At 44.5% G+C, this 16102-nt stretch overlaps 1 protein-coding gene across 1 annotated transcript in view; it reads left to right on the top strand.

The window, feature by feature from the left end:
* Nucleotides 1–16102, top strand: part of LOC142574404 (uncharacterized) — a 155333-nt gene that overhangs the window by 29382 nt on the left and 109849 nt on the right. Inside the window, exon 2 of the mRNA XM_075683495.1 lies at nucleotides 2644–2865. Within this exon, the coding sequence (XP_075539610.1) occupies nucleotides 2737–2865 (129 nt within the window). The 5' untranslated portion in view covers nucleotides 2644–2736. The remainder of the gene's footprint in view (nucleotides 1–2643; nucleotides 2866–16102) is intronic.

Here is a 16102-nt window from a genome sequence, read left to right as displayed (position 1 = left end):
CTGCACCCGACGCGCTACACAAGGAACAATCGCCTGGAAGTGTACATTGAAGTAGCTGTGCCGTGGACAACCCTGTCATGGCTGCACCTTGCACTCCAAAGTTGCTGCGTAGCAAAAGAACTCGAAAACCAGTCATAAAGTACTTCCCGTACCATATATCTTAAGAAGGGAAGAGTGATACAATGTTAAAATTGCTGAAATGCAGCACTCCCAAGCAGCGCTGCCTTTCGTGTGTTGCTGCTGCGCCATGTCTAGCGGGCAAGATATAAGTGGGCGCGGTAGTCGCGTTCGGAAAAATAAACAACATGTGAGTTCGTTACTACTAGGCATGCTTGGCCTATTTGTTCGGTGGCTACGCTTCGCGGGCCAACATGGTTCATATTCACTGGGCCATACGCAATCGTATCAGGAAGAGGACGAGGCTGACTGCTTTTTGATAATATGGTTCAAAGCCCTCGCTGTTGCGTTTATTTAAACAAAGGTGCAGATCTCCTACACCATCACCAATTATGTCACATTGTCGTGACGGTGGACAACTACAGTGGCACAATGCAAGTTATGAAACTAACTGCTTATTGCGCGAACCTGTGCTGACCAAAACAAGTAGCGCTCAGCACAATTATAGCAGTGAGGAAATTCGCTGGTCATGGGAACCTGATTTCAGATTCAAGGGCTTCGGCTTGTATGTATGACTCGTCGAGGGTTCCAGCGAGATCGTTGGTGAGCATCGTGTGGCTTTTAGAAAGTTCTACACAAACCATCTACCATCTGGTTACAGTTACACAAGGTTAGGTGACAAAAGACAACGGATAGGACCAGCGATAGCATTGGAGAAACTTCCGATACAGATTGGCGGCTCTTTCGCTGAGTGATGACACTGCTACAGACATTAGCTCGTAAAAAATATTCATCGAAAACATAAACAGTTTATACGCGCGTCAAAATTTTCGCCGTCGATATTCGAAGCAAAAAGATGCCCATTTACGCGCACTTCGTCATAGGCTAATGTCATCCTTTCTTTAATGTCGCAAGTTTCTTTTACTTGATGGCACACTTTCTTTCTAATCTCACGAACATTGCGAGAGCAGTCTTCGTTAACGGAGAAAGCAGGAGTCTTTGAGCTTAGAGCAGCGTTTAAGCATGGTAACTTCGCCCTGATAGTCGAGCAGTCTGGAAATAATAGATTCCGCCGTAAATTTGTCGCTTTGCTGGTGTCTACAGAGGCGATGGATTCTTTCAATTTTCTTAGCCGTTATCTTAAATATACCCTGGAATATCTGTATTTCAATAGACTCAATAAGCGAGATTCAGGAACTAGACTCATGAAGATTCGTTTTACTTTTCTGTAACACAGTAGACAAGGAACTGGGACTGATAACCCCCGTTTTCTACATCTTCAGCCTGCCTTCCCATGGCCGCGAGGTTCTATACTAACGTGTATCTTCGTGTGACGCATTCGGAAACGTTCTTTTCGAAGGCGTTGATATGTTTTAGCTTCTTGACGATTGCATTTAGTCGAACGTTTGCTAAAGATTTTATTCTAGAATATTACCAATAACAGGTTTAGTTGTCTGCCTAGGTTTAATTCACCATCACTTCCCCAGGACCAGCACAAAGCCTAAGGAGGCTATCCGCGAGAGAGCTTCGCGAAGTTGCCATAAGCAAGGCAGCAGAATTAAGCAGACATCACAATTAGGAAATGACTTATCATAGCGTCGGCTCACCCGAAGAACCAACACATTTGAAGGCTGCACCTTAGCGATAGGGCCATGCCCGCTGCTGCCTGTGTCGTACTATATATATATAATCGCTCCCCGCTGCAGCCATCGATCTTCCCACGCAGCACTTCTACACACGTACAGCAGCGCCAATCGTAAAGGAAGCATTCGTCAATCGAGGCTGGATTCATCAGCAGTTCCATTTGGCCAATAAATAAATGGATACAATTTATGGTGACGGTACAACAACGCCGGGAAGCTCCGAGGTCCTGTTGAGTTGGCGGTCACACGTCTAATTCTTGCCGCGGAAGTCCCATTCCGATGGCGGCGTAATGCATAGACACTCGTGTAAAGTGAATCGGCTGCGTATTAAACAACCAGGTGGCCAAATTTAATCCGGAGCCCCCTACCACAGCATGCCTCTTAAACAAATAGGATATATATATATATATATATATATATATATATATATATATATATATATATATATATTGTGCACGTAGAACCTAAAATTGTTATTTTTATTTTTGAATCCAATGCCATACATGAGAGTAGTTTACCCAGCTAGTCCAGCACCTTCCGCTTTGTATAGTAGCTGCAGTAATTAAATCTACAACTTACTTGCAGGCATGCAGCGCCATTTCAGCGAGGAAAAACGCACATTGCATTGCTACCAATTAAGGCCTAGGAGGCTAAAAAGATGGTTGCTTAAGTAAGTCTTATTTATTGAACATACAACTAGGCGAATTTATTAGGAAGGGAGTAAATTTACAGCGCTTCTTTATGTATTCGTGTCCCGATAGCGCGGATTTATTACAATACTTTGCTGGAAACCTCAGTTGCTCGCATTTCTTTTTTTTTCGCCTGTCGCACGCGCTCCATTCTGACGCATGCACGGGCGCTCCTTGCACTGACCTCAACGCAGCACTTTCCTGGACAGACCGTGGCGGACGTGAGTCCCGACGACGCTTCCCAGCTGTCGGCCCAGTCCTTCGCGGCACGACGCCGCTCCTCGACGATGCGGAGGCGCCTGTCGCGCATGCTCTCCTTCTCCGCGGCAGCCGGGGCGAGGCGCAAGTCCCGCGCAAAATCCATCTGCCTGCCGAAGCTGCAGCCCGTTGAGGTGCCTCCAGCCTGGGCGACGCCGGTGAGGCAGACGCGCACGCTGCTTTTTTTTCTTCTTTCTACATAAAAGATATTATACCGAAAGATCCCCCCACAGTTCGAAAGTGCAGCGGGGCTTTTCTACTCTTTCGTTGCATAAGTAACCAATAATAAAAAAGAAGTCAATTGCGATTAGAAATAAATTAATGTTTACAGGCGTTACACAATGGTGAAGCAGTAAAGCTTAACGGAACACATCACAACACTAAGAGTATTTATACTGAGTAAACGCATGATAAAAGCAACACATATATATCACATTAGGAATAGAGTTTGCAAAGTAGCAGTATAAGCGGTAAGTTATAGGTATAAGATGTAGGATTTTGCATGAGCCAGTAAACTATTCCAAATTTTCACACCAGCAAAAGCAACAATTCGTTTGCCGTAGTCGCTATGTGATCTTGAGAGTGAAGGGCTACTCTGTAAAGGAAAAATTAGTGGTTCGGAGTTGCTGCCATCCCTTGGCACTTGGCGTTAAGCACTCCCCATACGTGGGCCGAACCCGAAGGAAGTGCAATGCCGGGCCGACCTGCGGCGGAGGCGAAGCAGGCATTAAGCACTCCCAATACGTGGGCCGAACCTGAAGATACTGCAATGCCGGGCCGACCCGCGGCACAGGTGAAGCAGGCGTGAAGCACTCCCAATACGTGGGCCGATCCCGAAGATACTGCAATGCCGGGCTGACCCGCGGCATCGGTGAAGCAGGCGTTAAGCACTCCCAATACGCGGGCCAATCCCGAAGGCACTGCAATGCCGGACCGACCCGCGGCGGAGGTGAAGCAGGCGTTAAGCACTCCCCATACGTTGCCCGATCCCGAAGATACTGCAAAGCCGGGCCTACCCGCGGCAGACGTGAAGCAGGCATTAAGCACTCCCCATGCGTGGGCCGATCCCGAAGACACTGCAATGCCGGGCCGACCCGCGGCGGAGGTGAAGCAGGCGTTAAGCACTCCCCATGCGTGGGCCGATCCCGAAAACACTGCAATGCCGGGCCGACCCACGGCGGAGGTGAAGCAGGCGTTAAGCACTCCCCATACGTGGGCCGAACCCGAAGATACTGCAAAGCCCGGCCGACGCGCGGCGGAGGTGAAGCAGGCGTTAAGCACTCCCCATGCGTGGGCCGATCCCGAAGATAGTGCAAAGCCGGGCCGACCCGCGGCGGAGGTGAAGCAGCCGTTAAGCACTCCCCATGCATGGGCCGATCCCGAAGATACTGCAAAGCCGGGCCGACCCGCGGCGGAGGTAAAGCAGGCGTTAAGCACTCCCCATACGTGGGCCGATCCCGAAGAAAGTGCATTGCCCGGCCGGTATACAAGGTACAAGCGGATTTATCCTATGCGATTGCACACTTGCCCTATGTATCTTAATGTACTCCGATACCTCACTTAATTTTTTATAATTGCTCTGCTGCAGAAGCCACTGCAAATTAATAGATGTTTACTGACGAAGCTGTCTTGCCACCTAGGCATGCTTCTTCTATTTGCACGTCCAAAAACGTTCGGAAGTTCTAACAACGATCCATGTCACAGTGAATTCCACACCAGTCTACAGGATCGGTCGGACGAGGAGCAGTTAGTGTAGATACTCTGTGCAATCATGAAAATTTTGAAGCCGCATTTATCATCGCTACAACGCACTGCTTTGTGGTCTATTCGTAAAGCAGGTCAGTGCCTTATATTGAAGCTTGTTGGTTTGTATAGTAATAAAGTTGCGCCACATTAAGCTTCGATGCCTGCATATTACCCACTCAATATATAGCACGTGTTATACGTTGATAACAATGTTTATAAACAATAGACCGCGTTGTAAGATGTTGTTTATAGGCGCCTATGAACGACAGGAAATATAGCTTACGGTTGAAGGTACTTAAAAGCATACACACTATCTGGTTAAGAAAAGAAGCTTGGTTTGATGTTTAGCCACCCAGTTTCATAGTAGATGCTGACATAATCGTCATAATCGTTATCTCAACTGAATAATAAGGGTTTGCAGCAATGTGTACTTAACTTTATGTGAAGGCTGAAGGTCAAGCTGGAGCTATACACGCCGAAGATGATGGTTTGGCGAAATGGGCATCTTAATTTGACTTTGTACCAGTCATACGAACAAACGGAATATTATGTAGCCTTACATAATTTTCCATATAGGATAACGTGCCCAATATCATAAGGAGTGCTCAGCATTTCGGTAAAAGCTCCGAGAAAATGCTTATGCTTGGAAACGGCTGTGGCAGATTTCGGCGATCGCCCGCATTTAGCAACCCTTATCTTTCTCATTCTCATTAATGGACATTAAAAAAAATAAGGAAGAGTGTCCACAGCTTTTCAAAAGGATACACTCACAGTGTAGGAAATGTGCAAATCTGCCACGAAACTTGCCAGCACGTATTACATAAACGGCCACGTCGACAGTGGCAAAAAGCCAGAGAGTGTGAGAAAGCACACTGGGTAATGGGGTGATGGAGAGAAAGCCAGCCATGGTGCTATTTCGAACACCAATTAATATAATCCCAACATAGGTCTTATGATACTTCAAAGCGCTGCAGCACTGCTGTTGGAACCCATATGATGGTGTAGGATTCTCTGAACTGCGGTGCTTTAGGAGAAAATTTGCCCTTGACGACTACTCGTCTGTAGCGTCTGAAAATAACGCAGCAACTATTGAGCACGTTCTGTTAAACGTCAGAGTACCCGCATATAAATGAATAATTCGGTGGTTACAGTGTCTATGATGCCTTCAATTTATAGTGGCACTACAGAGAAGTAAATTAGATTAGAAGTTTGAAGAATATTGTTTGAAAACTGTGTTATCACTAATCTTGCAGTACTTTGTTGAATATTAGAATAAGAAATGAAAGTCAAAGTTCTATTTTTCTAACATCGCGCTGAGGCAACAGGGCCAACACGTCAGTGCGACGTCACGGATGTGTGTTTTGGTACTTGGGCCAATTTAGCTCAGGGAAGTTCTTGAAATTTACTAAATTCAGTCCCTAGCTGCTTTAAGACAATGTATAAATAGTCCGTCTTTGCTGATAAAAAATTAACTGCGCAAGAGCAGAGGCTGTACGAATGCATGACGTCACGCCGAGCTGGCGCGGGAAATCCACGGCAGCGACGCCACGCGCCTTGCTTTGCTGCCTCCTTTAACTATAAGCCTTTTGTCACAGTATAATAAAAGCATGATTTTTGGTGTTTCACGAGGATAATTTACTAATGCAACTCACATATTTTTCTCTTTAGCGTTCAATAAAAATAGTACAGAAAAAAAGCAAATGAACTGGCGCTGAAGAATAGTAAAAGACGGCTGGAATCAAGAGTTACATCATAGACATAGGTATTGAGTTAAGCGCTCTCTCTGTGTGTCTATTCTACGTCCTCGTTCAGCTAGTCGCGCTTACGCTTACACATTCTATCAAGCTTTACCACAAATAGAGCAGAGGGACAGCAGGCTCCACGTTCCACTGTATATATATAGGTCTATATGTATATATAGACCTTCTCACGCTGATCTCTAATTGCGACAACCGCCAAACTTTTCTAACTCACGTTATCTAGGTTGTTCTTTATGGTGTAATATATATCAAATTTAGTGCAGCAACCATGTAATAACATGGCAAACAGCGTATTTTAGGCCACGTGATCTGAAACAGCAGATCGATGGGGTAAGAAATGTGCGACAGCAGCGCCCGGGAAATTTCAGTGCTCACAATAAGCCCAATAAAACAAGGATATTTGTTATTGTGATATCAAATACACTAACGCTTGGGGTGCACTTGCTCCATCGCCGTTGGCATCGGCGTTTTCGTGCTGTTCTACTACCTACGACGCACGCGCTCCTGCGCAATCACAGAAGGTTTTCATAGAAGCGCAGCGCGTCTTGTTGCAAAAGCGATCAAAACAGGTGGACGCACTTGACGCTTGACGCAGTGCCAGCGTTCTGGCTTCCACTGTCGCCGTCAGCGTTGTGCGCAGAAACATTAGCGTTCGTGCTGAGGAGCTGTGTGCACGCCACACCGCGGTGAACGTCAACACTAAATTTATGCAATCCTTTCTCTGGATGACGCTCACCAACGCCCACGGTTTTCCTTTAATCGCACCTCGTGCACCATTGAGCTGCGGCATCTGCAACGCCGCAGGCCCGTTCATCACGGCAGCGTTCTATCAACCGTTCAGTGCAACTCAAAGCTTTCCTGTCTCTCTTGAATGCTTCGCCATCATGTAAAACTGACACGTCCTTGGCGCCTCCTTTTTCAACCTTTAATTTTGTTGCAGAGCTTCCGCGCGGGTAGTTAGCAGTGACTGAATCAGCGCTCGTCAAGGGCTCAGTCGAAGTGCGTAGACTTTACAGCCATTTACATTGATTTTGCAGATATGTTGCCGTATTGCGTAAAATAGTGTATGTAAAACTGTAGTCACAAGAGCAGTGCATCTTACGACACGTGTTCAGTCTTGATATCTTGAAACTGGTTATAAACCCAAAGTTTCTAGCAAAATTTTATGCCTGTGAGCACCCGATTTACCTCCATTCTGCAGGTTAGAACAGTATACCTAGTGATTATGAGTAATAGGTTAATTAGTAAAACTTTAATCATTATAAATACTAATGCCACGCAGCCTTCTGTTTTCTCAACCATGTTTGATTGATAGGAAAATTGGTTAACATAAAGCTGTCGGTTATTGCGTCTCAATGTTTTTTGGACTTTGCCATATCTGCATCTTCTACCTTAATATATAGGATACTTTGTATGATATACGAGAGTACAGATACTGATACATGTCTTGCCGAATGCATTATGATACAGATACAAGACGCCCGAAGTCTATCTTAACATGGTATCTAAGATACATGTATGTTCGATACTAGCCAGCCTTGCTACCAAGTTGTCCTTATCGATTTATGTATTGATCTCGTCAGTGAGTGGGATTAAAGCTGGGTTAGTATAATATCACGGACGACAACCCAACTTTCTTGGTGTTATCTTGTACATATTCAAGTAGTTGGAGAGGCTCTGCATGATTAGTCTACAACCTTGCGCTAACACGGTGGGATAGATACATGCCTGTAGTTTACTAATAAAGTGATGTCTCCTTTGTTTACTACAGGAATTCTTTTACTGACTTTTTTTAAGAATCACTACTAGGTTAAATTGACAACGTGACTGAATTCTTCACGTATATAGTAACGAGAGTTCGGCGCCGTCAACGTATTCCAAGTGGTATACGACACACCGTAGTCCAAGCCGTTACAAAAACTAACTATTCCTATTCCTCTTGCCTACTGCTACTCTATCCGTCTACTTACCCTTCTCTTCATATTCTTTAACTTGCGGCGTTCTTTGTTGCCATTAAATTCTCTGCCCCCTCTTCCCTCGAGTTTACTCAGGAGTAAATGTTATTTCACGCGCTGCGACTGGAACGAAGAAAATCAGTGCAGTCGCACGCGTCGCAATGCGATTTGTAGAGGGACAATTTCACATGATTGCGATTTCAAATATGCGACTGGTGCGACGCCCAGGGTTGCTTACTGCCAAGTTTCGTGGCACACGCTCCATAATTATATTATTGTAGTAAATAAAACTTTCACATTAGAATAGTGTTGACATTTCTTTATTTGGAACAAATAATATACGTGTTTTGTAATTTAACAACGTGTTGAAGCTAAGATTTGTTTTGGAATGCGCAACGGCGGTTTCTGAAGTTCAGTGCGATGAGACACGGCGCACGTAAACAGCTGTTCGCGGCTGGTTCAGCTCTGTGTGTTGTCTCATTTGCCTTCAAGACTCTTTCGTTCTGCCTGCGCTACAACAGGCAGAACAAGTTCATATAGCTACCCTCGCCGCATATGCAGTATTCAGAATTCGGCTGCCCCGAAGTCATCGTGTCAGCCCAACAATACTCTCGCGCTACGCGGGCTCGGCGTCAGCTTCTGGAGAAATTATGTGTGTATATTGCTCGTGATTGCGCATATGCGGTGCCTGCTCCTAGCCATATTATTGCACTAAACGCAACAACAAGCACCAGCCCGAAAGCCCACGTCTGCCTCTGAACGAAGCCGCCATTGATCCGTGTGATTACTGAACGTGTAATTGGAAATTGCGTTGTAAGATTCAACCTTAGCGCTAGCCTGAATATTCCTAAAGGCGCAAAGCTGACGCATCTAATTTTTTGGCCAGTTACCGCCACTTTTGTAGAAATCTGTACGTTGTACCACATCATTCTAAAAGACAAGCTTCTCGTTCACTTTGCTGTCCTGTGTCTCGTGCTGGTAGTATACTCTGAACTTTTGACAAGACCATATCAATACGCGCTATCAATAATGCAGAAACATAGGCCCATGGCAGGCGTACTTGCCATAGGGTGAGAAAAAAAGTTGAAAACCTTTCTGCTCAGCCTCGCACGCCATTAACGGTTAGCCTGCTTTGTGGAAATAAATATTAGCAATATGTTAGTAATGTTATTAAATATTATAGTTCCTTCACTGTAATTTATAGCAATCATCCAGATTTCTTAAGCTAGTCATGCATTTAACCTGTATTAGATCAACAGTGTTACGACATGCTTATGAGAGTCATTTCAATCTAGATTGCGCAGCCAGAGAGAGTACAAATGAAGGTCTCAATTTTTATTTCAATTTGTATTTCTAGACAGATTATATTGGCAGAATTTTATACCTGCTTGTATTTCCTGCAATTCAATGTTCAGAGCTGGAAAAACTGATTCCTTTTCTTGATGTCGAAAGGGTGCTTCAATGTCGATAGCAAGCTATAATTATTCATTTCGAAAGTGTTAAGCAATGACCATATCTCTAAGCTTATCAATGCGATTTTGTTCCATGAACACAATTAAATTATCTTTGTCCCTCTCATTACCCGGCATGGAATGAAACTGTTCACTTTCATAACTAACAGGATGCAAACATTCTGGAGTTTCTCCTGAGCATTTGTCGGCATCCTATAGTCTGCGTGTTTGTAAGAAGTTCTGGTGTTGCAATCGGAGTGATGTATGCATTTTTTTAAATATATTGCAACAAACTAAATTATTGAACTTTGATTTTAAATCTACAAGATGTGACCACGCAGTAACGTCTACATGAATAAGCAAAAAAAGCTGCAGATTCAGTGCAACTGTTGGAATCTATGCGAAGTGATGTTTTTATCAAGTAGCCAATTAAATGCTGTAAAAGTAACTGCGATATGTACAACTATATTGGCCTTATCTTCAACAATACAGCATGTCACTGCATGGTTTTGCAAGGTTTGTTTATGCACCACGCAGGTGACAACCTTATTGCCATGTAATGTTTATGCACTACACTGTTCTCAAGCTCTACGAAAATGCCAACGGCAGCTAATATAGATGCACACACTGCGAGACATCAACACAGTGACATTTGTTGAGGAAAGGATGGTGCGAGATGTATGCAGATGAATGAATGACATGTGCTTATGTACTTATTTATTTATATAGCTCGCCGGCTGCACGGTGGGAGTATTAGGTGAGGGGAAATTAAAAAAAATATTTACGAAAGGAAGAAGGGCACCACATTAAGAAAAATGCACAAAAAAAACACTGCACCAACTATCACAACAACGTGTTTTACTGCCACAGCATACTACAATACCTAACAAACAATAACAGAAAAAATTAGCGCCCATGCGCCATGTACAGATGGTAAACCAGCGAAGCTGAAATGTCTGGACCGGGTGGTCATCAATTGGTTAACTTATACGGTTATATAAAGTCTTTCTGAATGATTGGTTACGTCTGTGTTTTTTAATGAGGTTACGCACACGTTTGGCATGGGTTTACCACATTGTTTATTGGGAATGCCACACATCGCGCTTCCCACAAACACCATCATGGAGGGTGCAATGAGTGGTTCGTTGTGTTAATCCAGGACCACAAAGTATTTCTCAATTATGTTACCCATTTGTGTTTGATAAGGCGTTAATCAAAGTACTTACGACTCGGTTATGCACTGTAGTTACCAAGTCACACTCCGGGGTGCACATTTCATTTAATTAAATACAACGACACATTTTTAGACCTATTTCGAAGTCTGAGTGAGACTGCTGCACGCCCGCTCAGCTGCGAGAGGAAAACGACCTCACTATTGGTGCAGCCAATGGCCCGCCACACCTTTGCTCCAAAATAATTATGTCATCATGACTTTGTCTCAACCCCGTCCCCCTCTGTGTCCCTTCCCTACAATAATACGTAAATAAATGTATATGTTTTAAATGCGTAGGCATTTCTATGCTTGCCCAACGAGAAATGTGTCCGTCTGTCAGGTAAGGCGAATGCAATGGCACATATCCCCATTATAAGGTTTCTGTGGTTGGACCACGAGTATTTCGCCTAGGCATATACAGCTTATCTATAAAAAGAATGAACACCTATCAGCTAGAGGTCAAAACGATCATAAGGCGCACTGACAAATGAAAGTTATTTGAAAGTGGCGAGTAAATGCTGGTTGACAAGCAATTGATCGAAGTTACTCAAGAAGGAGAAGCAATAACTCATGTGTATCCATACAGATCCCAACACGAAACGCATCCATCTCTGAAAGTGTAACAGAGGCCATTCTGACACAAGATCCTCCCAGTGTCCTTGCGTCTACAGCTTCCATAATTTCTGTAGGCAGCTGATCTTCACAGAATGCTAGCATCTTTCTCTACAATGCACTCTGGATATCTCAGCGTGCACTGTAGAAGAAGAAGCTAGCATTCGGTGCATATGGGCTGCCTAGAGAAATTATGGAAACTATAGATCTAAAAAGGCTGGGAGAACCTTGTCAGCATGGCCTCCATTAGAAATGGATGCATTTCCTGTCAGGAAACACATTAATTGTTTTTTCTCCTTTTCGTGTTTTTTGTTTATTGCCTGTCAGCCAGCATTTACTCGGCGCGTACATCAAAGTTTTGGTTGTTAGACCATCTCGCTTTTCTTGTTCGTCCTATGTGTTCTGTGGTACGTTCGCAGCCAGGCTAGTGTTCATTTTTTTAAGCTGCAACAGGTCACTTTAATGGCCCTTGAGATGCTGCTGTGTACCAATGTTGCAAGAATGTATTGTGAGAAGCAGTAAGAACAAGGTACGCTAACTTCTAATTATTAGGTTCATTGTGAAAACGCAGTGATTTATAAAGGTTACCAGAAAGCAATACAGCAATAAACCCTGATAAAAATTAGTGCTTGATGAAACCAAACATAAAAACGGGAAAGGAGAAAATACATATAAATATCAAGTCCGGGAAAGAAACAATGTGATCACCAAGTGCGCATGTGGCTACCTTCCAAGAAACTAGTTTTTTTAATGGCATTGAACTGGAAGAGTGTACTTGCGTAAGCAAGCTGTCAGTCTGTCTATTGGAATAAGAACAGTGTTTCTTGAAATGTGCTGTCATGCGGGATTGGCAATAGTAATGATTTTTTTCTGCACTTGGAATTATTTTGTTAAGCTGCATCAAGCACTAGTCTTTATCTAGCCTTCCAAGATCCTTTTTTTCTGGTAGTTTATATAGCTCGCGACATTTTTACAATGAACCCTAGCTGAAAGTTAGTCCTCCTCTATCACTAGTGTCATCCTGTTTATACGGCTTCACGCTATGTACCCTTGCAACATATATGTGTGTGTACGTTTGTGTGTGTGCATGCATGCATATAGATTTGGATGTGTAATCTGGGCCTTGGGCTACAGTACTGTTCTTCTCCTGTGCAGCCTCATGAATTCATTAACTATAGTGCAACAATAATACAATGCACAAGAACGAAGTCAAGACACAGAGCGCTTCGTTCTTGTCCATTGTCTACCTATTGCGCATTAATGAATACACACCAACTCTTCCAGTATTCACTTCCTATGTTGGGATCATAACCCTACTTGTCCTCGAATATCTGCATGGCTATGTGTCCTGTAATTTAATATTTGGCCATGTTCTTGCAAGTCGTGTGTCAATCTCCTGGTTTGCTTGACAATCTTATCTGAGGTGCAGGCCCAGACAGTTTCTGGTGAATCAATGCAGGCGTGCAGGATGTTGTAGTCTGCAAATTTGCACTGCAAGTGCTGCTCTTATTGTTTTCAGTTCATCTTTTATAGGTGTAGCATGACCTGGAATGGTACTCACTTGCATTGAGTTTAATTTTATGTAGTGTTGTACTACTGTTACACTGCTATTACCACATCAGTATACTATATGTGTCTGATGTTTGCTTGGATATTCATGATTAGCAAACTCCTCTGTGTGTTTGGCAGTTGCATATAGTATCCTGGCCTAATCTTGTGCCGCCATATTGCTTGGTATGGGCCTGTTGTGTTTCAAGTTCAGATGCTCCTGAGGTTGCGTTTCTGAAGGGAGGGGTAGCCGTATTTGCATCTCATATGCTAGCTGGCATAGTATCTTGGGACCAGGTTCTGAGCTCTTGAGGCAAAGAATTTGTACTGCAAGCTGCAACTCTACTCTGTCTAGGTGCCTTTTCGTTTGCTCTTTCTCATAGAGGTCTTAGCGCTAGGTAAAGTTGGAAACACCTGTCATTACCTGATGCCTGTATTCCATGAGTTGTCGTTTGTGCGCAGCTGGTAATTCATACTGTAGGATACCTTGGACACAAGTACAGCATCTGCAATTTCCCATAGTATCCGCTCGTGCACCCCCCCATGATTCCGAGATTGTTCTTTTCACCACGTGTAGAATTTGCGTACAGACATGGCATAATTCTTTCACCCACGTGCTGGCTCTGCCGTCATGGTCTTGCACTAGCAGAGGATTTGTGGACGTTCACTTGCAGGTATAATTGTCCAGCTATGTAGAGCACAATCTGCAATTTGGGGTAGTTCTTGATTCTAGTCTTTTTTCCGACGTCGATGTAAACTGACTTATCAGGAAGCGAGAGGCCAGACTGGCCAAGAAAGTCTGCAGTGTTGTCGAGAGCTTGTTGCATCATTTTAGAGCGCAGCTCTTTGGCGTCCGTTCCTGGGTTTCGCGTCGTCGTCGGCGTCGTCGTCGGCGTCGTCGTCGGCGTCAGCCTCGTAACCAGCTCCGCACCCCTTTCATCCCCCCAGCGCTAGCAGCGACCGACTGATACCGCTGGATGCCGCTGACGCCGCTAGAGAGTCAAGATAACGTGACTGCATAGAACACCGTCGCCGCCATGCAGAAAGAGGAGGAAAGGGTCCCCCCCCCCCCTGTTCTTGTGTGGCGGATAGCTGGGGTTGACTCACTATCGCCGTCAGCGGCATCAGTCAGTCGCTGCTATCTCTTCCCTCCTCCCTTTATCGTGTTGTCCGCTTGCTGCGCGCGCTTCTGCCCCCATCGTTTGCCGCTGGGTGTACACGCCGCCCCCCTCCGCTTCCGCTTACTGCTGGTTGCTCTCGACGGCGGCGATGAGCCTCCGCTTCGGCGGCGCGAACTGCAGGGTCTTCTCGGCGGCGGCGATGAGCTTCTGCTTCAGCCTCGCTTACTGCTGGTTGCTCTCGACGGCGGCGATGAGCCTCCGCTTCGGCGGCGCGAACGGCAGGGTCTTCTCGGCGGCGGCGCTTAGCCTCTGCTTCCCCCACGGCTGTGACAACCTCGCGAGGCACTTGTATAGATCTCGTCTTTGAGAATCAAGCATTGGTGTACCAAGTCGAACATATATCAGTCTATTTCTCCGACCACAAAGCTTCCTTCATGACTGTCAAGAACTGCTAGTGGAGTCTTTGTTAAAGGAATACGTGTGAAAAATAAAAAAAAATTATGTGATAGCGCATACATGTGTTGCTCGATTTCTTTGCCTCAATCTATCCAAAAGGTGAAACAGCTTATTTGCTGCGCTCAAATTTCGCATTAGGAAGTAACGTAATCGTCGGTAATTTTTTGATTCCTGTAGAACTTCCCCATACTGTAGTACACTATAGACTGTAGTACTTTTTACCAGCCGTGGTTGCTCAGTGGCTATGGAGTTGGGCTGCTGAGCACGAGGTCGCGGGATCGAATCCCGGCCACGGCGGCCGCATTTCGATGGGGGCGAAATGCGCAAACACCCGTGTGCTTAGATTTAGGTGCATGTTAAAGAACCCCAGGTGGTCAAAATTTCCGGAGTCCTCCACTACGGCGTGCCTCATAATCGGAAAGTGGTTTTCGCACGTAAAACCCCAAATATTATTATTATTAGTACTTTTTGTAATATGCATGTGTTGTTGGCGTAGGTGGGCCAAATGTACCTCCAATTCTCACCTGGAATTTTCTGTCTTTCAAAAACTTACTGTTGAACTTCAATGCTCCACCAGACATTTCCTTGCACATCATTCCCCTTATGAGAGTAACACGAGGTGCCGCTGTTGAAAGCCTCGTCACCCTCCATTTTTTTATTACACAATGCACTGTAATTAAGCTTCTGCTGCTCATGGCCCACTCCTATCTGCCAGAAGGGACAACTCCTGAAAAATGATTTCTTCGTGCTGTGTGTACGATGTAGCATGAGCATTCATGTCTCGAGGTTTATACATCTGTAGAACCAGCTTCCTGACAGAGTATTTGCTATGCTTGATCATGCTTATTTGTGCACTGCTGTTGAACAATACATATTGACGCAATGAGTGTTAACACTCTCGAAGTATCAAAAAAGATGCTTCTTTTACAATTGTGCCCTTTGCTTTCGATTAGTGTTATATGTGGCATAGGCATACCCCCTTATGCAATAGTATCTTGAAAGTTTAAGGGTTCAATAATTGACGATGAATAAATCTAATTGCAAGAGCTTTTTTTTACCTGACTTCCTTCGATATGCGACTGCCATGCCTGGCGATACAACCCCTCGTCTTGTGCTAGCAGCAGAATGCTATAGCCACCGGGGCAGGTAAATAAATTGAATGAATTTGTTGTCCTGAAATTTGTTCTTTCTTACTTGCCTGTGTGTATAAAACTTGGAATAATTTTGTCATTGCAAAAAAAAGCAGCTGGTGGTCCTTCATTGAATAAACCGCATGTTGTGTATAGTTGAAATGGAGACATTTCTTTTAAAATCCTAGGGTGATATGTTATTGCACGTAGTATGGTAGTTCATTGCTTTCAAGGTATTAATCACAGCGGATATTGTTTTATGGTTTTACGCCCGAATATATGCGATCACAAACTTATTAGTAGCTGTTATTAGAAACATGGAAGGCATAAATGTTTCTGCACACTCGATCGGTGTGAAAGTGTGAACTGGATGACTTCACTGCACCGTTTTGATGCACTTTGC

Source organism: Dermacentor variabilis, chromosome 3 (assembly GCF_050947875.1).
Source record: "Dermacentor variabilis isolate Ectoservices chromosome 3, ASM5094787v1, whole genome shotgun sequence".
In the NCBI taxonomy this organism is placed as follows: Eukaryota; Metazoa; Arthropoda; class Arachnida; order Ixodida; family Ixodidae; genus Dermacentor; species Dermacentor variabilis.
Note: the sequence above shows the minus strand (reverse complement) of the source record. Positions and strands in the feature narration are given on the sequence as shown.